At 36.2% G+C, this 24,789-nt stretch overlaps 1 protein-coding gene across 1 annotated transcript in view; it reads right to left on the reverse strand.

The window, feature by feature from the left end:
• The window catches only part of LOC140756203 (GTP-binding protein REM 1), a 168,612-nt gene extending 151,859 nt beyond the window's left edge, over nt 1-16,753 (reverse strand). The window contains exon 1 of the mRNA XM_073091655.1: nt 16,324-16,753. Coding sequence (XP_072947756.1) covers nt 16,324-16,747 — 424 coding nt within the window. The 5' untranslated portion in view covers nt 16,748-16,753. The remainder of the gene's footprint in view (nt 1-16,323) is intronic.
• Nucleotides 16,754-24,789: the final 8,036 nt, after the last annotated feature.

The raw sequence follows: 24,789 nt of genomic DNA on the forward strand, positions 1-24,789 counted from the left end.
TTGACTTTTTCATTTAAAGATTCTATATTCTACTAGTGGTGCCCGCGGCTTCGCCCGCATTTTAAAGAAATAATATGACATACATAAAACGGAAAATTTGTACCTGCATTGGAATGACAGTGGTGCCATCTGTCGAAAATTGGTCTTACCAACTCCCAAACCTTCGTGGGCTCTTGGACAACAACTTTGCTAAAGATCATCACTTGATCAAATGCATAGCTTCCGATTCTATAACTACTTTACGTTTACGTCTACGTTTACCGAATTAAAAATTAATTAAAAAAAAAATTCCCACTGACTAAATTGTGAATCTAAACCATTCTCAAGTCCCCTTGAACACACACAACAAATTTCATCAAAATCAGTCTAGTCGTTTAGGAGGAGTTCAGTGACATACACACGCACATAAGAAATATATATATAAACATTGTTTATTTAAGGGCTATTAGTAATGTTGTCTATTATAACTCTAAAGCTCATTATTATGCTTGTTTGCTTATAAATGAGATAATAAGTATGGTTTCAAATTCGCCCTCAAAATTGTGTCGGCGGCAAATCAATGTGTCCATAGTTCGAATCATAGGCATGCAACCCAAATTTATGTGCGCAAGTATAACTTATTACTTGCGGCGAACGGCGAAAGAAAACATCAAAAGACAAGTAGTACTTAGTATGTTTCTCGCCTAAAGAGGAGAACAGAGGAGACCTGTGCCCAGCAGTGGGACTATAATGGAATGACTACAACATAAACAAAGCTACAGAAATAAAGAAACAATCAAATAAAAGTAATGCCTTTGGTAATATGATAATTTGTAGTTTGAAGGTGGTAGAACTCTTTGTGGTTCGACTCCGGCGGCACCACCGCCACGCCTATTTTTACCTAATAACAGCAGTGTTAAGCGCTGCTGTGTTCCGTTTTGAAGGATGTGGTAAGGGAGACATACTTTTCCGAGGCGTTCCAGCTTAGTCCTCAGGGGTAGCGGCGCATCTGTTGTCGACCTCAGGTAGGAATTTCTGGTCCTATCTGGGGTTGATTACAGATGTCCATGGGCGGCAGTAGCCACTTACCATCAGGTGGACTGCATGCTCGTCTGCTACTCCTATATTATAAAAAAAAGAGGAATACCTTATCCTATCTGGGGTTGATTACAAATGTCCATGGGCGGCAGTAGCCACTTACCATCAGGTGGACTGCATGCTCGTCTGCTACTCCTATATTATAAAAAAAAGAGGAATATCTTATCCTATCTGGGGTTGATTACAAATGTCCATGGGCGGCAGTAGCCACTTACCATCAGGTGGACTGCAAGCTCGTCTGCTACTTCGATATTATATAAAAAAATATGTAATTATTATTCGTTAAAATTATATTTCAAAAGTTCAGATTTTTATAAATGTTGGATATTCAGATTTTTTTATCAATTGAAAAGTTATAATTCTAGGTATAGGTTTTATCTTTCCTTTTAGTTCTGAGGTACTTGTACAAATGGATCTTGCAAGAATAAAAGAAAGGATACATCAGCATATGATTATAGGGAACGCGCCCTTACCGCTGTAGAGGCAATTTCCTCCAGACAGCCGAAGGGTTGAAAGGGTAGTAATCAATGTCGACAGTTTATACGTGAAAATCTTGGGCCCTTTAGTTTCTATAATATATGTGTGTTATGACGTCATGGGGTTTTCTGCTTTTATTTAGCAAATTCTTAAATGGGGGAAATGTGGAAATATTAAGGAAAGCGCTTTTCTTTGTAGTAAATCATAATAAAAGAAGTTGCGTTCTGGGGGGTTACTACCATCTCTTAAAACAATATTATTTTAATCATACTTTTACTTTTTTTGCAGGGAATTTAACTTTTTAAGCAAAATATGACCATTTCAGTGCATGGATAAGCGAAAAACTTAGTTTTAGTTTTAAGGAGGAAATAAAACTTTCCTGAACTATGATGGTTTTTAAAAGATGGTGGTCCTACCACCCTGGCCCCTTGGTATTAAGGGTACTGCGAAGCGTAAGGACACTTATACGAAGCCTTCCAACTTAGTCTTCAGAGGTAGCATGCATCTGTCGCCGTATTCCGTTAAGAGTCTAATCCTATCGGGAGTTGATTATAGACGCTAGGCAATGAAATCAAATGAAACAAAAAATGAAATGAAATATATTTTATTTTTGTATAGGCCAACGGCGGCACTTACAAGTTGTCAGTTAGAATATTTTTATGAACCTACTACCGGATCGGAACGCGGCACGTTCTATTTTAGCGTGGAATAGTGGTCGTTGATAGCCATTTTCAGTCTAGACACTGTAATGTTATCATTTAAACTTTAAGTTTTCGATTGTCACGAATTGTCGGGTACATGGAACCCTCGGGAACGGAACCCTGCTTGTGTGAATCCGACTTGCATTGAAATGGAACTGTCCTCTATGAACATGTGTAAGTCCTGACTGAGGTAGGCGGCGGTTCTCTGCTACCTAGGAATACGATGGTGAAAAGACTAATACAATAATTAATTCGTGGAAACTTTATTAGGCCTGGAAATCATACTATTTAACCACGTTCGTTTGAGGAAGACTTGAGTCAGCCACAAACCAGCAAAAAGGTCAGTATATTTCTAAATAGAATTAAGGGTACTGAGGTGGAGGCTTAGGTACTCCTATTTTCGTTTCTTAAAAGGTCTCAGTTCTACTTTTACATCTTTTAAATTTTAAAGTAGGGGCTTTGGTCCTCCCATTCGTAACATTTTGCCACTAACTAAACGGTGACGAATGGTTTTAAATTTACATCAATCGTTTTAAATTTTAGGGCCCTACTGGAGTCCGTTCGCCATCCAAAGACACATCTGTAACTATTTATAACAACAGTGTTAAGCGCTGCTGAGATCTGGTTTGAAGGGCGTGGTAAGGGGGACATACTTTTCCGAGGCGTTCCAGCTTAGTCCTTACAAATTAGGTACAAAGGTTACAAAAAGGTAGGAATATCTAATCCTATCTGGGGTTGATTACAGATGTCCATAGGCGACAGAAGGCACTTACCATCAGGTGGATACTCGTCTGCTACTACTATATTATAAAAAAATATCCAAAAACACATTTGTAACTGTTTTTTCGCTCATAAAAAATATACATCCATTCTTTCCAAAATATATTAAACATTCAACGAGTTTGTCTTTTGGATTGGCTCTCAAACTGTTTGTCCCGAACGTTGGATGAGTTTGGGAACCACTTTACATTCGCTAATTGTTTTGTGGTGTACGCCCGTTGTATACAAACGAATGTTCATGAATATTGCATATACACATAGGTATGTGTATGGAAAACACGTTCGGTTTTACTTGTTTTTAGTTTTCAGGCGGTGGAACTCTGTTTCCCCCAAAAAGAGGGGTGTTGTAAGTTTGTTGTATACCTATTCGTATGTTTGTGGTGTCGTAGCTTTGAAACCCAAGATAAAGTTATTGAAGGTCAGCTATTTTTTTATTTTTGTCGATTTTTTTCAATTCTCATCTGTTTTATTGTATATAAGTTATGTTAAAGCAGGTTGAAGGGAGTAAAAAACAGAGATAATTTTAAACTTACTCAAATATTTTCATTTGGTTTTAAGGTCAGTTTACATCAATTAGACAGTCCCTATTTCATATTTTTTTATGAAATAGAAGGAATCAGTAGACTCCATCCACCTGATGGTAATTGACCACGTATGGATGTAATATATTTCAAACAAAACTGCAATTCTACTTACAGTTGACCACAGATAAGATACTGTTCTTAAAAACTAAGTGTACCATGATTAAACGGAGTTAAACCACAAAAGGCTCTACCCTTAGATCAATGCATGGCTATCTGTCTCTTCAATTTGAAAAATACTGTATAATGTACACTACTATTTGCACCAAAAAATAATTAGACCAAACGGGTCTCCTTGCATAAAATTTAAAAATCATATCGCATAACACGCAGCCCAATAATGATTAAAAATTTAATTTGCACTGCACGAAGCATCTTTTTAAAACCATTTGAAGAACGTTATTCGAGGGTTAATGCGCGAGAATATTCATGAAATGGACATGCAGACTGCAATTTAGCGGCCATTTTGAAAAACCTTGCTCTCGTCCCGTATGTAACGTGCGTTAGTAATATCTGCAGCGTAAATTAGATTCGTAAAGCAATTTTGAAGTAGTTTTAACGTGCTTAAAACACGTTTACTAAACTTTTCCGAGGCGTTCCAATTTAGATAATATATATAGAAGTTGCAAACGAGTATACAGTTCACCTGATGGTAAGTGGCTACTGCTGCATGGACATGTGTAATCAACACCGGATCAGATTAGTCCTACCTGAGGTCGGCCACATGTGACGCTACTCCTGAGGACGAAATTGGAATACCTCGGAAAAGTATATCTGCCTTACCAAGCCCTTCAAACCAGAACACAGCAGCGCTTAACACTGCTGTTGTAACATAAATAGGTGTGGCGGTTGTGCTGCTGGACTCGTGTTCTACCACCTATGATATTTTTATGCTACGACGTTTTCAAATTAATTCTCATTCGATATTTACAAATTAGTTAATTAATCCACTAGCTGTAAGACAATTAGCACCTAACGTTCTTCGACGGTATTGTCAGAGGATTAATTGGTTTAGGAGAATTAATTAGTTTTTGTGCAGAAATTACTCTAGTACCTGTATTAAAATTTCATTATGATTTTCAGCTCATAAATTTTGTAACGCAATTTATAACATTTAGGTTTGTCTGTGGAGTCAAAGAGACGGAAATTAGTATTTAGATTATCTACGAATAAGTAATAATATATTTGAAATTATAGAAGAAGGTGGTAGAACCCTTTGTGGTTCGACTCCGGCGGCACCACCGCCACACCTATTTCTACCTAATAACAGCAGCGCCTAGCTGCTGTGTTCAGATTTGAAGGGTGTGGTAAGGGAGACAGACTTTTCCGAGGCGTTCCAGCTTAGTCCTCAGGGGTAGCGGCGCATCTGTGGCCGTTCTCAGGTAGGAATATCTTATCTTATCTGGGGTTGATTACAGATGTCCATGGGCGGCAGTAGCCACTTACCATCAGGTGGACTACATGCTCGTCTGCTACCCTTACATTATAAAAAAAAGTAGAAAAAGATCATGCATGCAGTCCACTTGAGACTAAATGGCTACTGTCACCCATGGACACTTGTAATGCACCAAAGCGGCAGAAAAATTGTAACTGAGGTCGGCCACAGCACGTTCCAACCCGTGAGTTATATTTAATCCCATCTTTTTCAATTCCATTTTCTCATTCCATTCCATACCGTATCGTCTCATTTCGTCCCGCCCCGTTCCGTAACAATACATTACGTTACGTTTCGTCGCGTCTCATCACATAATCATTATTCCAATTCCATCTCTTCGCTTCAACCCCGAACCCTTCGTAGTGAAATGAAGCGCAAACATCATAATAAAGAATATTCATAAAGATGACACAAAAACAACAATAGATGAGCTGAAAGCCCGTTTTCTATTCCAGGTTTCAAAAAGAACAACACTCACAATGAAGCAATTATTTTGAAAAACAGACTGAGATAATGTATACGGAGTCTATTGTAGACGCTTAATTAGATTTTGTTGAGCGTTCCACTTAACATTCGTGACGACCGTGCTGATACGTACAACATTTTAATACAGTAGTTAAATCTGGCAAATTTAGTTTTACCAGTACAGTTCTCTACTAAATTTTGACTATGCACTAAGATTTGTAAATATAACTATTATTGAAATGTAAAACCGAGAATTTTTAGTGAATCATTTATTATTATGCAAACTTTTATTAGGCACTGTATTGAAGGTGGTAGAACCCTTTGTGGTTCAATTACAGTGATGACACCGCCACACCTATTTCTGCCTAACAACAGCAGTGTTCTGATTTTATGGGTGTGGTAAGGGAGACATACTTTTCCGAGGCGTTCCTGCTTAGTCCTCAGGAATAGCGGCGCATGTGTAGCCAACCTCAGGTAGGAAAAGATTATTTATAAAGATTTTAATAGAGTGAATACGTACTGAAAATAAAGCGGAAAAGTTCCGTTTATTTTAATATAGTTACCTAAAGAAAAGTATGCCGAATTATGATGCCAATTTTTTAAGTTTCTACGTCGCATACTTTCCAACTGGCTATGACAGACAGTTGGATAGACACAAGGTTTGTATACAAATAAATAAAAATTAAATCTGTGTTTGTTATGTGAACATAATAGCTTTTTAGTAAATAAAAATTAAAGTTTATATGGTACTTAAAAATATATTAAAATTTTTGTCTGTCCGTCTGTTTGTTCTGGCTATCTCTTTCTCTTTCTTTAATGTTGCGGTTTTAAGGCATTTTAATGCGAGTTTGGTAATGTTATAAGGAGTTAAACTCCTTCACTTTAAAATATTAGGGATCGGAACAAAAAAACACAAAATCACCGGATTACATTTTTAAACGCGGGTGTAACCGCGGACATAGCTCGGTTAATATAAAAGTTTGAACAAGTGGAACCTGACAAATGAAAGAGCACAGCGCTCGTCGCTGCCGTCAAGTGGAACGTTGCATAGTGGATTACTGAACGCAGACTCCATCGCATTAAAATTTCAGTGAAGTACCTATTATGTGTGCGGAAATGTCGCAATAAATATAAAAAATGCACCGTTAGTTAAGTCTTTTAACGTTTTAATAAGTATTTAAGGTCATTTATTCATCGTGATCCTCCTTACAGTTCCACTGCTGCAAAGTCTTCTTTAAAATAAAAAGGGTTTAAGTAGTAGAAATAATTTTACCCTGGCCAGTGACTGAACCTGGTACCTTTTGTTGGTTCATCATGGTTGTTTGAATAAAAAAAATGATGTGATTTTGATTTGAATAACGGGCCGTACTATCAAAATTTTGCCTACGAAAAATCTAAATTTGGCAATGTTTAGTAAGAAAAATCACAAATTTTGGGTCATTAATAAGCAAAACCTAGATAGATTGAATATTAATAACGTTTAATCCCACCAGTTGCTCAACAGTAGCAAATGAGCAGTCAGCCTAACGCCAAGAAATGCTCATTAGTAAACTAAATGCAAGATTACGCCCCATTCAAAAAAATGTTGGCACCAGTTCATGTATTGTTTGGTTGAAAATGAAAAAGATTATGCCTTCATCTTTGTATGATGAAAGACGGTTAATGATGTCGGGTACTATTTGGAGTCTAACGAAACTAGAGATATCTATCTTTTATCTGAGTTTTAGTCTGTAGATTCCAAAGTATTGACTCTTTTAAACGCAGGTAAAATCCCGGAGCACAGCGTTATACAGGGTAAATTTTTCAAATTTTTATTCATTATAGAACACAAGAACAATGTGTCTACTCCTTTATGTGATAAGACAAAGAAGTGCAGTGTCAGAGGACGCCGCCTTCATTATATGATTATTTAGCAGTTTAAGTTAGCGTAAAATTACTCATTAGTCTTATAGTAGGCTACATTGTAATAAATATAAAGTACCTTATTATTCATTCCGTACTTTATACAAGGAAAAAAAAAACTTCCCAGAATTTGATCCTTATAAGCTACACTATCAGATAGTGGAATAATACAGATTTTTTTTATCAAAATGAACTCGTTCGATTCCTGGCTAGGACAGTAATTTTTTTTAAAATCGAATGACGTAATTTCGGTTTTCATCAAAATCGACCTCGCAACACCTTTCAGAATTTTTCGCTAATCCTTATAGTGTCTGATTTGGCCCTGAAGGTCCATTTAAAAAAAATCCACCTGTATAACGCTGTATCCCGGGTACCTGCGTTTAAAAGTGTCAATACTTTCGAAATTACAGGCAAGAACTTTCAGGTATGGTAATTCCTGTTAGAAATAATTCATTCCCAGGCAGGTCCAAATAAATCATTTGTAACCAATAAAAAAATAATATTCATGGGTTTCTCATGACTTTCATGGGATAAACCTAGATTTTAAAATGTAGCAAATTCTATACCACAGTAACGTTCCTTGGGACACAAACATAACCCAAGACCACTAAAACGAGAAAACTGAACCAAAAAGAAAACAAAGTAGAAATAATCCAGCTTACATACCTTACAGCACAGCTATTAATTTCATGTGGAACTTTCCAAAGCCTTCTATCTCCGGTCTGCAGCTTTTTATATTCTGTGGTTATGTTCAAGGGGATGAGATAAAATAACGTTTAGATGCTTTAGCTAGAGCTTTACCTATTTAGGTTAGCAGGTGTTTAAAACTAAAAGGGCTTGCGTTAAAAGGTACATAACTTAAGCCCTTTTAAAACACTATTTTTATTATATTAGTATGGTTTAACACAAAATAAAATTTGAGTTATTAAAATATTAATTCAATTTAGAGTAAAAAGCGTGGGTTGGTTGATATTTTAAATGTTCATTCATTCTATTGGCAATTATCTAGAGAGAGAAAAGTTATGAACCGCAGTAAAATGCACCCCACGCTTTTTACTCTAAATTGAAATATTATTTTAAAAACTTAAATTTAATATAATCTATTTTCAGGCGATTAATTATGATTAATTGATTTATTTTCTAGTTTATAGTTCGATTAGCAATGAAAGCGTGTTTTTTTAAACCAATATTTATTTTTCATTTTGTAGTCTGTGACGAACTCATAAATTGTGGAATTAATTCATCTAATAAAGATAATGGAGAAGCTATTATCAAATTATTGCATTATCATCGGTCGTTGGCACGTGTGCAAAGTTTCAAAGATTATCAATCTTCTAGAAACGGGTAAAAATTGAGCTCAAAGATTCCGTTGCATACATACATACATAAATACAACCCAAGCTAATAAAAGCGTGTTAAAAACATGTTAATTTGAATGATTTATACTGAACTAAAAGAATTTGATTAATTTTGAAAATGTTTAATCTACACTATATCCACATTTATACTTTACCATATTTCAGCTATTAATAGACCAGCAAAAAATAACTGAAGTAACATTTCTTCTTTTGTTTTGTTTACAATTGAAGAAGTGTGACTTCTTACACAAGGACGCACAATTTTAATATGTTTTGTAAATCATAAAATATCTAATCACGCCAATAATTTAATACTTTCCCGTTAAAGTATTAAAAATGAATATAGAAAGATTATATTATGTTCTAATACTTTTGAAAATATACTTCCTGAAGTCATAATAAAACGTGTGGGAAGTTACTTCCTTGTATAAATATGGAATGAGGAGGTATTTTGCCAACGCAATACGATAAGGAAAACCGGTAAATGTACATACTTAATGGGGAAATAGGAAAAATCTCACGAAATTCCACATATCCTTTGAATATAACATATTCATTGAAGATGTATGTCTCTATCTCTCTATAACATGTTGTTGGGTTCTAAAATAAAACTTGGCCGTAAAACTAACAAGTTTATTTTAATATAGGAATAGCAGACGAGCGTGCAGTCCACCTGATGGTAAGTGGCTACTGCCCATGGACATCTGTAATCAACCCTAGATAGGATTAGATATTCCTACCTGAGGTCGGCCACAGATGCCGCTACCCCTGAGGACGGAGCTGGCACCCCTCGAAAAAGTATGTATCCTTTACCACACTCTTCAAACCACAACACAGCAAACCACAACTCTGCTGTTATGAGGCAGAAATATATGTTTATTATAAAAAACGACTTTTTTAAATTATAGCCTATATTACGTCCACAATTTAGACGAATGCAACGACACCTCATATATAAAAATCTGTAAAGCCGGTTGGAAGGGAATGACAAACAAACAAAGAAACATATACTTGAAAAACATTACTATCCGCAGTCGAGTAGAAAGAGGTAAATTAAAAATATATTAAGTATGAGTATACGATTCTAAAAAAGCAAATATTATTCTGAATTTGAAATTCAAAGATGTTTCGACATCATACCGTAAGTTTAAAACATTATTAAGAAATACAAATATTCCATTTGAGGAAAACTAGAAGTTCCACTTCTCTAACTTTAAAATGTTTCTACAAAGGCTTCATGGACGATTGCGTCGCGTTTCTGAAAATTGTACTCTTTGAAAAGCAAAATCATTGATATTTTACTCAACATTATTTGCAACAAAACATTTAGAAAATGCAAATCTATATTTCAATAAAACACTATTAGTTGATGCTCAATGGAACGGTCATAACTAGACAAAAGGTATGGAGAAATTTTCAAAAAAAATATAATTGGCATAAAAAGAAAGAACCCTTCTGTCTAAAAAATAATAAAAGGAAGTAATGTAGAATATGTCACTTATAACATTTTATTGTATACTAGCTGACCCGGCAAACGTTGTGTTGCCATATAAATAAAAAAAATGTTAAGGCTGAACAACCACTTAGGGCTTTAGGTGCTTTTCGAACCTGATAAATGGAGCACCCCACACTTTTTCCACAATTATACTATTTACTGTTCCTTAATTGATCCTTAGATTGAAAATTATTTTCTACTTTTTAGTTGATTTTATCATAAAAGCGTGTTTTTTAGTTTTTTGAACTATAATTATTTATTAATTTTTAGTATTTCTCGTTATAGCGACCACCATTATTCATCGTTTGTAAAAAAATCAAGTGTCTATCTATTACGATTTAAGAGATAAAGCCCAACAACAGACGAACAGACCGCAGAGGGTTTCGTTTTAACCTTTGAGTACGGAATCCTAAAAATCATTCTACAAGAGCGCATTATAGATATGTTTCAGAACATTTGAGTTATAGGGAAATAACATTATTATTTTCTAAACTAAAAATCACGATATAAAAGTTACGCCTATTGAAACTAAATAGCAATAATTATTTGCAATCTAAAGTTGCGATGAACTTTGCTGAAGGTGTTTGAAAAATCTCGCCTCGAAAATCGTTAATCCAGAGGATGTTGATAAGGACAATGGTACAAAACTTTAATAGTTTACAATATTGAATTGTCATCGGTCCTTAATAAGTATGCCAAATTTCGAGTTAATCCGACGTTTTGAAGGGGGTTAAAATCATGTTCAAAGATTCCGTTACATACTAACATACTAACATACCAACATACCAACATACATACGTCTGAAGCTAATAAAAGCGTGTTAAAATTGGTGAAAATCTGTAAAGCCGTTTCGGAGGAGTACGGTAACTAACGTTGTGACACGAGAATTTTATATATAAGATAATAACTCTCAAAATCTAAAAGATCATACACATCATTCATATAACATTTTGTTGCTTATCAGGCTATTTTCTTCGGGAATCTAACGAAATGATATCATCGGTATCACACGGTAACTATAAAACTGAAAGCTAATTTAGAAGCAGCTAATTAAGCAGAAACAGCTAAATTTTCCCATCTATAAAACTGTTAAACATACAATCCTTTGATCGTTTCAAATTTTCACACATTTAACATAACATGACGTAGCAACTATTAATAAAACTAAACGTTTCTGTGAGTTTCGGAAAAACCCAACGTTACGGCTTTAACGTGTGCTCATATATTTTGTAAAGACATTGATGAGTTCAATCAAGATGTCTTCTACACTGGTTTCATTAAAAACAAGTTAACCATAACTCATTATTTACGTCTTATAAAGCAACGAATGTTAAAAGTTTTAAAACTTCGCAGGCGAGTGAGATTTTACTTCTGTACCCTTACCATGAGTTTTTACGTTTTGACAAATATGACTGTTTTGGTATTTGTTTACGTATTGGCCCATACGATTTCCTAGTTCTGACACAATCCGCTAAGGGCACTGATTGGAATTTGGTAGCGGTAGAAAGGGGTACCAAATTTAAATGTGTTTTACACTTAATTATGATAAGGGAAAACGTTACGAAACATTTCGTAGTCGATGTGAAAGTTGTAGAACCCTCTGTGGTTCGATTCGGCGGCACCACCGTCACATCTATTCTGCCTAATAACAGCAGTATTAAGCGCTGTTGTCTTCTGGTATGCAGGGTGTGGTAAGAGAGACATAATTTTCCGAGGCGTTCCATCTTAGTCCTCAGGGGTGGCGACGCATCTGTGGCCGACCTCCGATAGAATTCCTATCTTACCTGGGGTTGATTGTAGATGTCTATGGAGGACAGTAGCCACTTATCATGAGGTGAACTGCATACTCGTCTTACTGCTACTCTTATATTATAAAAAAAAAACAACCACATTTTAATCAGTTAACTTTAAAATTCACTTGGTACCTTTGACCCTAACATACACACGAATAAGTTAAATAAAAGCTTGTAAAAGGGTGACGGAAGTGCTTGCAGACCTCATTTATATTTTACGCTTCATCATCATTAATCTATTACTGACGGACTGCTCTGGCAGGTCACCTCGCGTAATTAAAAGGGTAAGGGTTCAGTGGCTTGGTATTAGATTGGCGGACTGAAAGACTTTATATCATTTTAAAAAGTTTAGTTTACTTATACCTGGATACTATTATGAACTTATAACAATGCCAGCCTAGTGGTTGAAACTCCGCGATCGAGGCGTCCAAGACTCAAATTTCACACCTATATTTTCAAAGATAACCTATCTTTTCCTTCACCGTTTAAGCAAGTGCTTCAAGGAAAACATCCTGAGGAAACCTGCGTACTTCAGAGATCTTTTAAAAAATATATCAAGTTTGCCAATACGCACTTGGTCCGATGAACTGTAACCTAATCCTTTTCATACTGAGAGGAAATCCGTGCCCAGCAGAGGGACAAAAAGTCACATTGTAATGTGACGAGCTTTCTTAGGGCCCCGTAAAATAAATATGCCAAGGGTCTCATACGGTATAGTTACACCACTGGGTGGCACAGTAAAGGGTGAAGATGATTATTCCTACAATTTTAATAAACAGCATAGGAGAGTAATATTACACAAAATTAAACAAATTGCTGTAGAAAAGAGCAAGATCATATACGAATTCCGATCTGGGAAATTCACGACATATTCTTGTAACAAATATCTATGCAAAATTAAATTTGTTTGTAGAATTCCTTCTCCAGAAAAGAAAGGAATGGTCATATTCGTTTGAAAGGTTCCTTTTTATTGACTTGTCCTATCGCAGGCGAAAAGCTAAGAACGATTTAATAATTTATAAGTAAATTATATCTCCAAGGAGATTTTTCTATTTTTAAAATTACTTAAAGTAATTTGTTCGAAAATATATCAGTATATTGTGATCCACAAGGTGAATCTTTCAAATGGGCCTTCAGGGCCAAATCGGAAACTAAACGGAATGGTAAAAATGCTGAAAAGAGTTACGAGGCTAATTTTGATAAAAACTACATCATTCGATTTTTTTAATCTATTTCCCGAGCCGGGAACCGAACAAGTTCCTTCACCAGAGAAAATCCTTGAGTGGTAATTCACGCATTGCTAATTTTTCCTTGTAATAACCGCATTAATTCCATTACATAAATGGACACTTCATTTAACTATCGTAACTTCCAGCGTTTTTTTTTAAGGAATATTTTTAGCTTATCGTTACTCGCTAGCGATGAAGCACTTGGAAGCACGGAAGCTCTGTGGCATGTCGGGCGGCTTAACGTGTAGAGCCTCGTCTACAATGTGCGACATTTTCAAAATTCACCTCAGGTAGACAGGCATTTTTGAATTGGCACATGAAATACGCTTCAAGACCTCGAGCTTTCAAATGAAATTTTTTCAGATGTCACTTTGAAAATTTTCTGTGCAAATCAATTTAATAAAATGGAAATAAAAAAGACAAATAAAATTATTTGGTTAACTTGATAAATAATGTGTAAAATTATAATTCCGTAACACTAACAAAAACTGGGCCAAAAAAATATAAGCGTCAGTGAGGTGGTGTGAGTGTGGTGGCGACCGTCGCGAAGAGTCGCTAGTGTTCACTGGCGACGGACGGCGACAGTCGGCGACGATGTCAGCTACGATTCTGTATACCAATATTACTTTTCATACCATTACACGTATTGCCCGTGCGCACGCTTGTCAAACCGTCACAAATGCGAACGTGTGGAGAGAGTATTTGTCTTGGTTTGTGTAGATTAGCAGGCGGCTCTAGCAAACTTTAGATTAAGCCAAACGTTTGTAGTTGAAAGTTTCCGGCAAACGCCAAATGATTCCTAGATTGAAAAATATTTTCTACTTTTAGTTGATTTTATCATAAAAGCGTGTTTTTTAGTTTTTTGAACTATATTTATTTATATTTTTATAATATAGGAGTAGCAGACGAGCATGCAATCCACCTGATGGCTAAGTAAGTGGCTACTTCTGCCCATCGACATCTGTAATCAACCCCAGATAGGCTTAGATATTCCTACCTGAGGTTGGCCACAGATGCGCCGCTACCCCTGAGGACTAAGCTGGAACGCCTCGAAAAAGTCTGTCTCCCTTACCACACCCTTCAAAACGGAACACAGCAGCACTTAACACTGCTGTTATTAGGTAGAAATAGGTGTGTCGGTGGTGCCGCCGGAATCGATCCACAAAGGGTTCTATCTTCAAAATGGTCGTGTTCTTTTGTTACATGTACATACTGATATAATTGACCTAAATAAATTCATCTCGTTACACTTTTTATTTTCCTCCCCATTTCGATCATACTCGTACCAACCCTTTCAGGGTGTAAAATGTTTAGTGACACAATAAATGTAAAATCGATTTGACCCTTCAATGGACTGTACTTCTATAGGATGTAAACTTAAAATAAGTATCACATACCTATTGATTTGAAGTTAGGACCCTTATGCTTTTGATTTTTCAAAACTCCTGAATATGGTGTTAAATTTATTTTTAAATAGATAATAATACTAACTATCATAACTAACCTAATACTAACTATCATAGTGCTTGTTGCAAAATTGTTAGATTTTCAAACTGACCTAGGATTGAACACAACTGAGGCCTGAGCTCGAACGCCTCGGAAAAGTATGTTTCCCTTACCACAACCTTCAAACCAGAACACAGCAGCCCTATTGATCTAATAGCAAACGATAATAAACATAACAAAATCTAATTATCACCACGAATATGTCGTATAGCATTCGGATCTGCAACACATAGGGTATAGCTTTCGATTAACAGCCACTACTGAGCTACAAGCGAAAATTGTATGTTATTTATAAGTGAAAATTAGTCGTAAAATAGAAGACGAAGCAATAATTCATTCCTTTTCTTTAAAACAGCTGTGGCATAGTAATGAACGACATTTCTTAGAACTTGACAAATATTCTGAGAAAACTCGTAAGGGTTAGCGCATAATGAAATATTAATGCACAGACACAATATGATTGAGTTAACAGTGTGTGTTCTAATTCTTAATACGCATTCCTTCATGATGGAACTTACAATTGAAAGAAATGTAAAATATATAATATACTTAATTAAAAGAAAATGTGTTTGTTTAATCGCTTTGTTGAACCATATTTTTAACAGCCTTATTAGATGCTATTATTATTTTTTTTAAAAGTAACGGAAAACATCATAGGAAATTGACATGCCTAAAAAAAAGTTTCAAAAGGTGTGTGAAATTTACATCGATAAATTAGTCGACTATGGTCTAAACTCTTTATATTTTGGGAGGAGATATGAGCCCAGAAGTGGAGAAGTACCTAGGTTAATAATGACAATCTAGTTACTATTCAAAAATACTAAAGTTTGAATTATTTAGAAGAAGAAATCTTGAGCACAAACCAAACATAATAAAAGTAAAGAGAACATTAGATACGAACAATAATATTGAGCTTTATGTATGTCATGTATCTACAAATTAAATATAGATTTTGTAATAATTATTTCATGACCAAATATTTTGAAAATGATAGATAGCTTATTAACGTGAGGAAAGAGACATGGACTAAAATTGACAAAAGTTTTATTCATAAAACGTAGTTTCGTTCAAAATCAAAGTCCGTTTAAAAGAATCTCGTTTCAAATACAAACGTTATCTATTCGTACGCGTGTATGTATTGTATGTGTATGTATGCATTTAAATTGGTCGGTTGCCTCTCACAGATGTTTCGTGGACTAAAATATGAGTCATTAACACTTAACTTTGGCTAACGTCAGTACGAAACCTTTGCGTTCTCCAGATTTATTTTTACCTCAAAAGTAAACGGACGCTCGTGTATCTTGATTTATAAGCATCGTAAACGGCCGCATGATTCACGATCGCTGGTGTTTAAAGACCATTTTTAATGGCGTTAGGAAAGCAGACGCCGGCGACGTTGCCCTTCCGCAAAACTGAAGCACTTAGCATCATTTCGGGGCCGATGCCAAGTTTTCGATTCGAATTAAAAAATACGAGTAACTTTCACGTTTAAATTTAGCTGGGTTGAACGAACGTAGCACTGACCTCCTTTCTGCGTGATGTTGAAGGTGCGCAGTCTGTAGGAGTCCTCGTCCGGTTCCTCCTCGGGCTGATGGGTGGTCTTGGGCACGTCGAGGAAGGCGTTGGAGCGGCGCGGCTGGCTGTGCTGACCGGCGGGCGGGCGACGGCGAGCGGAGGCCTGTCTCCTCACTTGAGGAGGTGTCTCCGCCTCAGCCAGCCTCGGCTCCGAGCTGTACCTGGCGCGGGTCTCCCGGTCCAGCTGCTGCTGCTGCTGCTGGCGGCGGTGGCGGACCGAGCGGCCGCCTGTGATCCTGGCGGACTGGGACCTCGCGGCCGGCCGGCGCCGCGGGGCAGGAGTGGTCTCCATTGGAGCGGCGAGCGCCTCCATACTCGCGGAGGCGGGCGCGCATATCGATTGGGAACGCTTCGTACGTCCGTCCGTGGCCATGGTCGCGGCGATACTGCCGGCCGCCCGCCCCCCACAGGGCGGGCGGACTTGTTGCATCGGGATTATAAGATTAGAGCACTTTTAAATGTCACTAATTCATTGTTCGCCCGACGTTTTGTTATTGTTCCGTTGTACTAACAGACCTACAGCGTTATTAAATTAAAAAGTGATGTTTTTAAAGATGTTTGACTGAATTTTTTGGTACTTTGGTCATTTATTTACGCAAATTAGTACAACTGAAGTGTCTGTCTGTGATTTTAATATGACTGATGTTATGTTTTCTCAACTATTATGATTATTGAATTGATACATAATATTAAATTGCTTTTTTTGTCTGTACCTACAGGGCAATATTATAAATCGCTGAAATTGTATTTAACTTTTTCTAAAACACTTAATTACTTTTAAAATCTGGCTTTAAGGTAATACCTATTTCTCCCTTATACCACGGTTAGTATAGGCAAAACCTCCTTAGTTTAGTACCACTTTTACAGTAATTACAACACACTTTTTATTTTTACAGTAAAATATAAAATATGAAGGAAACATACTAAATAAATTATAGCTTATATCCGGTGGAATAGTAATTTAACGTGAAATCACTGAATCTGAACTAATTCAGAGGCTTACACAGTTGAACGACCCTGTATGTGGACCGCAAAGACGAAGAACAAAACAGACTGCTAACCCAAAACATTCTTGTGAGTATGATAGTAAAATAGTTATAATTAATCGTAATTTTTATAAGCGTAAAATCCTTTTAAAAACAATTGAATGGTAGAAAAATTCATCTCTGAAATATAGATCAAGATTTTTTTAATCAGACTTATATTACCTTTTAATGTTAATTGCTAATTAGAAAGAATTTTACTTATTTTCCTTTAAGAGTGGACATAATTATCGATTAGACACGAGGACTTACATGTTTAAATCCTAAAATTAAAAAATAAAAAAAATATTAAAACGTTTTTGTAATGTTTAAATGCTTGCACTGTTAGTGATATTTTCGAAATGTTTCTCATTAAATACTGTACTATCAAAAATACTTGCTAGGAGTCTATCGTGTTCTTCGTTTACGGCTTACCGCAATAAATGGGTAACCCATTTTATAATACTAAACAACTAATCTGTCATGGAGCAGCGTGGTGAAGTATACTCCAGGCTTGTTCAATTGTGGAGCAGTCCCGTAGTCCTTAGTCCCTTAGTCACTTATGTCCAGCAGTAGGTCAAAAAATACTCCACACAAAGAATAAAAATGTATATACTCATTAGAGGGAGGCAACATCCAAAGTAACTCCACATATGATTATTTCAATAAATAAATTTTGAAGATGGTAGAACCCTTTGTGGTCCGATTCCGACGGCACCACCATCACACTTATTTCTGCCTCTTAGCAGCAGTGTTAAACGCTGCTGTGTTCTGATTTGAAGGGTGTGGTAAGGGAGGATACTTTTCAGAGGCGTTCCAGTTTAGACCTCAAGGATAACGGCGCACCTGTTGCCAACCTGAGGTAGGACTATCTAATCCTATCTAGCGTTGACTACAAATATCTATGGGCGGTAATAACCACTTACCATCAGGTGGACTGCATGCTCGTCTGCTAGTCCTATATAATAAAAAAAAATAAACAAACGCTTTCAACACTCACAGACACACTATAGGATTTCCTATGCCGTGGATACCATGAACACACACAAAGATGAATACACAAACACCCAGACCCAGAACAGATATTCATCATTAAGATATCTGGCCGGGGATCAAACCCGGAACCTTTTGCGAGTCAGACCGGTATGGTGACCACTTTACCACATAGGTCGTGGATTACTTAAATACTTACCTGAAGACGGCTACACGTAATTTTTTTTACCCCTCAGTAATGTAACGCCTAGCATCGGTGGCTTTATCAGAGGTTGTTTACAGATGTCCGTGGGCGGCAAAAACGTATTATCATCACCAAAACCGCATCTTACTCACCTATTTTAACAGGTAATGGTTACAAGGGCCCCATATTTTCTTCGGCATCGCGCTAGCTTTATTGCACACTGTCAACAATTCAAGGGCCTCCTACATTTGCCGCGGGCACCTCTCTAGCTTTATTCGGTACTGTGGGGCACCCATCACTGTTATCATACAATCAACACTATAATCACAGATTAGTAATGATACTTCGCCGCCTTGAAATTGAATGAAGCCACAAACGGCTTATTAGTAAGTTCTTTTTTTGAATTCTTGACAAATAAAACATTTTTAGAGAAAATTTACAAATAAATAACTAATACTGCGTAATTTACATAATTTATAAATAATTATTTCAAATATTTTAGGGACATTTTAGGACACGGAGACGTGGCAAAACTTTTTTACGCAACTATTTCAATTCTCAAAACTGGGTACATTTTCTTGTTAGGAGTGACTAATCTTTACTAATCTATGACTATAATATAAGGATTTAGGTTAAGATATTCTTAACTTGTAATTTTTAAAATAGGTCGTTATAATTTATTATTATAACTGTTTTAAGCGGAACCTGGGATTATTAATGGCATCGCCATTAATATGAACGTCATATTCCAATGTTTTTAAGAAAAATATCTATGTGTTAGAGATATTATATACTAGAATAATAACTCTTTCATTAGAAAAGTAAGATGTACAGATTTTTGAACAGGAACACTAAATTCTTGATGTGAAAAGTAGGCTGTGACATTGAAGTATTAATTTTGTATTTTACAGGACTCTGTAAACTGTACAGTGTACATAAAGAAAATAAAAAAATAAAACGCTTTATACTCATAGCCCCTGTATCGTGAGTGCTATGGGTATACACAGACAAATACACAAACACCCAGACCCAGAAACAGAAACCTAAGTCATCATTTAAACATCATTCAAAAAAAGAATCTTAGAATTGCTCATGTCTCATCATCATAAATAAATAAATAAATCATGATATCATCTACACCTTTCCACACCCTCCAGAAAAGCGGATACTGCTACCCTTAGTGCTCCTGTAACTGAAACAAAAAAATCAAGGGTTGCACTCCGGGAGTGCCGACAGAAGTGAAAACTTTCGAAACCTAACCTGAATAATAAAATATAATAAATATTTTATATATAATAAATATTTTATTATAATAAATATTTTATTATATATAAAATATAATAAATAAAAATGAAACTGACACCCATTGGCATATTTTTTTATGTTGACTTTTGCAGTTTGCCATCTTACGAAATTTCGATCCACGGCCCTAAATTTAAAATTTCGGCCACGTGTCCTAACGAGAGTATAACATTTTTTAACCATCACAAAACACAACGCCGCTAAAAAAGTTTTCAATTCAAAAATCTCTTTGACAAGTGTTTGGTTAAACTTACTTTAAAATCTTTAAAGCTTAAACTACTGTTACATGTATTGCTCATAAAATTATTCAGGCACTTGTAGATTCAACATTTTGTTGGTTTGCGGAAGTATTACCGCCACACCTATATCTGAACCATAATTTTTTATTATTGTAAAATTTTATAAACATTCAGAATATTTTTTGTTGTCTAACCTTCTACATAATTATTCTTATGATAATTTGGTCGAAAATATAAAAATGTTTCTGTCTCCACCCATCCATGTAGGTATGAGGGAGCTCGAACCGCCCGGTCAGCGACTCCGGGAAGAACGAGGGTACGAGTGGTCGCATGCCGTCGTACGCACCAGACGGTGTGGTGAGCACCAAACTCACCTGGGCGGAGCCCAACACACGCTAAGAGGACCCGGTTGCGTTCCTTTGGAGATCCCGGAGCCCGCTACGCAATGCTGAGGAGAGCCACGGGGGGGTTTTACTGTGGTAAGAATCTCACATGACCCTGCGTCGCTCCCACTGCACCAGGTAACTTTTGAAGGTTCCCTTCGTAAAAAAACAAGCTGAAGTTTACGTTTCTAACCTATCTGGGATTGATTACATATGTCCATTAGCGGCAAAAGCCACTTATCATCAGGTGGACTGCATGCCCATCTACTTCTCCTAGATTTAAAAAAAAACTTGGCCAATTATTCTGAAATACCTTCGCCAATCGAAAGCTAAGCTCTAATAAGCTTTATCAGCAGCCCCACGTAGACAGGTTATCTGTAACACTATGTGGGTTATCAGTACAGATAGTTATAAGGTTATTGGTCTTTCTGCTTATAAGTATTATTTATGAGGCTTAACTAATAGCGGATATATTAACATTTTGGCTAGGGTTGAGTCTTCCAATGCGGAAATCGAATATTTCTTGGATATGTACAAAATACAGTTGTGTGTATCTGTGATTGCAAATTGTACATTACTGAATACCCAAGCACCATTTTTTTTTTATTGTTGGTACAACATGTCTAATTTATTTAATACAGGATTAGGACGAGCATGAAGTGCACTTGATCTGTAATCAACAGCAGATAAAATTAGATTTCTACCTGAGGTCGGCCACACAAGCGCTGCTACACTTGAGGACTAAGCTGGAACGCCTCGGAAATGTTTGTCTCCCTTACCCTACTCTTCAAACACAGCAGGGTTTAACACCGCTGTTATTAATTAGCCAGAAATAGGTTTGGTGCCACCGGAGTCGAACCACAGAGGGTTCTACCACCCCTAAAAACCCTTTCTCGATCCTCGCTTTGGTAACCCTTATGATTCTAATCCAAGGGCTTAAAAATTTGCGACATCGTCTGACACGTACAAGTCATCTCACCGACGATTACCTGACTTTATATGTCAAGTCATAACGTGACTTTATTACAGGCTGACGCGTGACCCGCGATATCCTGCGTCAAGGTTCATTAAATTATTTGAAATAGGGGTGCCACGAAACATTTTTATTGTTATTTTTGTATATTAAGTCCTTATTAATGTTTTTGTTGCCATTGAGATTTCTACTTTTTTAATTAGTAAAGGAAAACGTTTTAATTAGTAAAGGATCACGTTCTGAAATGTACCATTAAGAGGAGGTACATACTAGTGGTTGAAACTTGACTCAACCAAAGGGAACCGAGGTTCAAATCCCAGAGACTCACTCCGCTAAGAACATAGCTATCACTTACTAAAACGCCAAAGAACAATATCTTTAGGAAATCTGTACACCTAACATTTGAAAAATATCTTAGAAATACCTGAATGAATGAAGTCTACCAATCCGCACTTGATCAGCGCATTCCTAAATCCTTCTCACTCTGAAAGAAGGCAGTGGAATAGTAAAGGGGTAGGGACAACCCTAATAGAAACTCTTTCGAATCGCTCGGATGCGTAATCAACAAAGTTTGGAGTTTTCGGCCGCATTCCTCCTTTATTGAGCGTAATTGCTTATCTGATCCGCACGTGTCAGTCTCTAGACTTTTTATTCCACCGTTGGGCATATTTCAAAGGAAATACACGTCTAAATGTAATTAAAAAACCAGTTCTCGACGGTGTGTGAACTCTACCTATTCGAACTTGACTCCCCTCTCACTCTGAGCCAAGCAATGGAACATTAATAGGTTGACTTGGGTAGCATGGACACACATAAAGAAACACCCAGACCCGGAGAGGTACCTACATTCATGATTTATATCAGTTCAATGTCATGCAGATCGATACAGTGACTGCTCTGCTACATGAGTCGTAATTTTAATCTTTTATTTATTTACTTGCTGACCCGGCAAACATTGTGTTGCCATATAGATAAAAAAATGTTAAGGGTGAACAACCCTTATCACTTACGGGTTTGAAAAATAAATAGAGTATTTGAAACTGCGATGGTAGCGAAGTCTGTCGAATCCAATGTGAAACATTCCAAAATCAACAACTACTTACGAATTAAAAATTAATTAAAAAACCTTTTCCCACGGACTAAATTGTGAATCTAAACCATTCTCAAGTCCCCTTGAACGCACACAACAAATTTCATCAAAATCAGTCCAGTCGTTTAGGAGGAGTTCAGTGACATACACACGCACATAAGAAATATATATATAATGATGATTGCATCACATCGTTCTACCTTGTTTGATTCCCAGCTAGAGAAAATTATTTTTCAAAAAACTAATGATGCAGTATTAGTTCTTATCAAAATCGGGGCCCTGTAACTCCTTTCAGGATTTATCGCTAATCCTTATAGATTCGGATTTGGCCTTAAAGACCCATTTGAAAAATTTACCCTGTATATTTCAACATGATAGAATTCCTACGTCTATTTACTTCGGCACTTGATATCGGGGTGTCAATAACAGTTACAGGGGTGACAACCCGCCAAAGCAAATTGTCCGCTCTGAAGTTGTTGCGAGCAGGTGTTGAGTACACTAGCTTTTTGGCGCGGACTATAAATGATATAATTCGCCAAGTGCGAGTTGAAAGCACGTGGAGGGTTCCGTGCTGCCAATATTTTATTATTATTTTTATTTTTAGTATTTTTATTATAGTAGCCATTGAAAGATACGCATTGAATTTGAAAATTCATTGTGAAAATTTGAACTGTCTACCTATTACGGTTCAATGCAAAAAGCGAAAAACGTGAAAAAAATAGCGATTACTTGTATGACGACCCCCTTTTATTTTTAGCTTCTTTTAGACAGTGTAGTTGTTGCAGGATTTATATAACATTATTTTTGCAAAACCTATTAACATTATATTTCAACATGATAGAATTCCTACGTCTATTTACTTCGACACTTGATATCGGGGTGTCAATAACAGTTACAGGGGTGACACCCGGTGTTGACTGGGCTGTATGGGAACAAGTTAAGTATTGTTAGGAACTTTGCTTTGTTAGTCTCCTCTCGGTTATGTAAGTTATAAACTGTACATAACTATCATAAATATCATAAATATCATAATGAGCTTTTCTAAAGTTAAAGTTTAATTAATAGAACTAAAAATTAAAAGTTATCGCTGGGGCTAGGAGCATCAAATTTTGATCAAAAGTAAACAAAAACGCAGGTAGAGCCTAGTGTTAAGAAATTTGGCTACTTGGGTGCTAATTGGGGATTCCGAGGTTCAATTCCCAGACCTCTTATGCACTTGTGATTTTTCAGATTATTTGCATATTAAAACTTAGTTATCAGTTGCTTAAACGGTAAAGGAAACAAGCGAGAAAGCCTACACGCCTGAGGGTTCTCAAAATCAATTTTTCAATATCGTGGGGAAACTTACTCGTACATGCCAGAAACTTAAAAAAAATGTATGTACGGAACCCTAAAAATGAATCTCCCTTACCAAATCCTTCTGACCTAGACATACCGACACTACATTGTTACTACAAAGAAAAATAGGTGTGACGTTAGACCCACCACAAAAGAACTTCAAGAATATGACACCTTTATTAGTATGACTGAAAAATCTAAAGAAATACGCACCGTAAACAAAGTATTCCTCAGAAAATGGTGTTAAGGAAAATATTAAGGTTTTCCTGTATAACGCACAGGGCAACGACACTAGTTTTTTCTGTTTCGTACATTGACGTAATAGTACTAGAAAATAAATTAATCTACGACTTGTTTATTAAATTTCCAACTTTTTTCCCACTGTTGGCTTTGGATTTTTAATTTAGGTCTAGCCCGAAATCTGCACTACTTTAATTAATAGTAAAAGAGAGCACACGAAGATGGACGTTTGATAAAGGCATAGATATATTATACTAGTCAGTAGGATAATATATCTATGGGTAAAGGAGACATACTCGAGAGATGTGATCTCTGATCTTATAAGTATCTAGGTTTGATTACAGATGTCCATGGGCGGCAGTGGTCACTTAACATCAGTTAGACTGCTCGTTTTACTACATCTATATTACATACTAGCTGACCCGGCAAACTTTGTACCGCCTCAAAATCTATTTATCAAATATATTTCATATAAAATATAGCCCATGTTACTCGTGGATAATGTAGCTTTCGAATGGTGAAAGAATGTTTAAAATGGGTCCAGTAGTTTTTGAGCCTATTCATTACAACCAAACAAACAATCAAAGTTTTCTTCTTTATAATATTAGTGTAGAAAAGAATATTAGTGACCCATGCGACTCCTGACCACGC

The sequence above is a fragment of the Epargyreus clarus genome, unplaced genomic scaffold, assembly GCF_041222505.1.
Source record: "Epargyreus clarus isolate Ecla_fem2 unplaced genomic scaffold, WU_Ecla_fem_2.2 ptg000034l, whole genome shotgun sequence".
Lineage (NCBI taxonomy): Eukaryota > Metazoa > Arthropoda > Insecta > Lepidoptera > Hesperiidae > Epargyreus > Epargyreus clarus.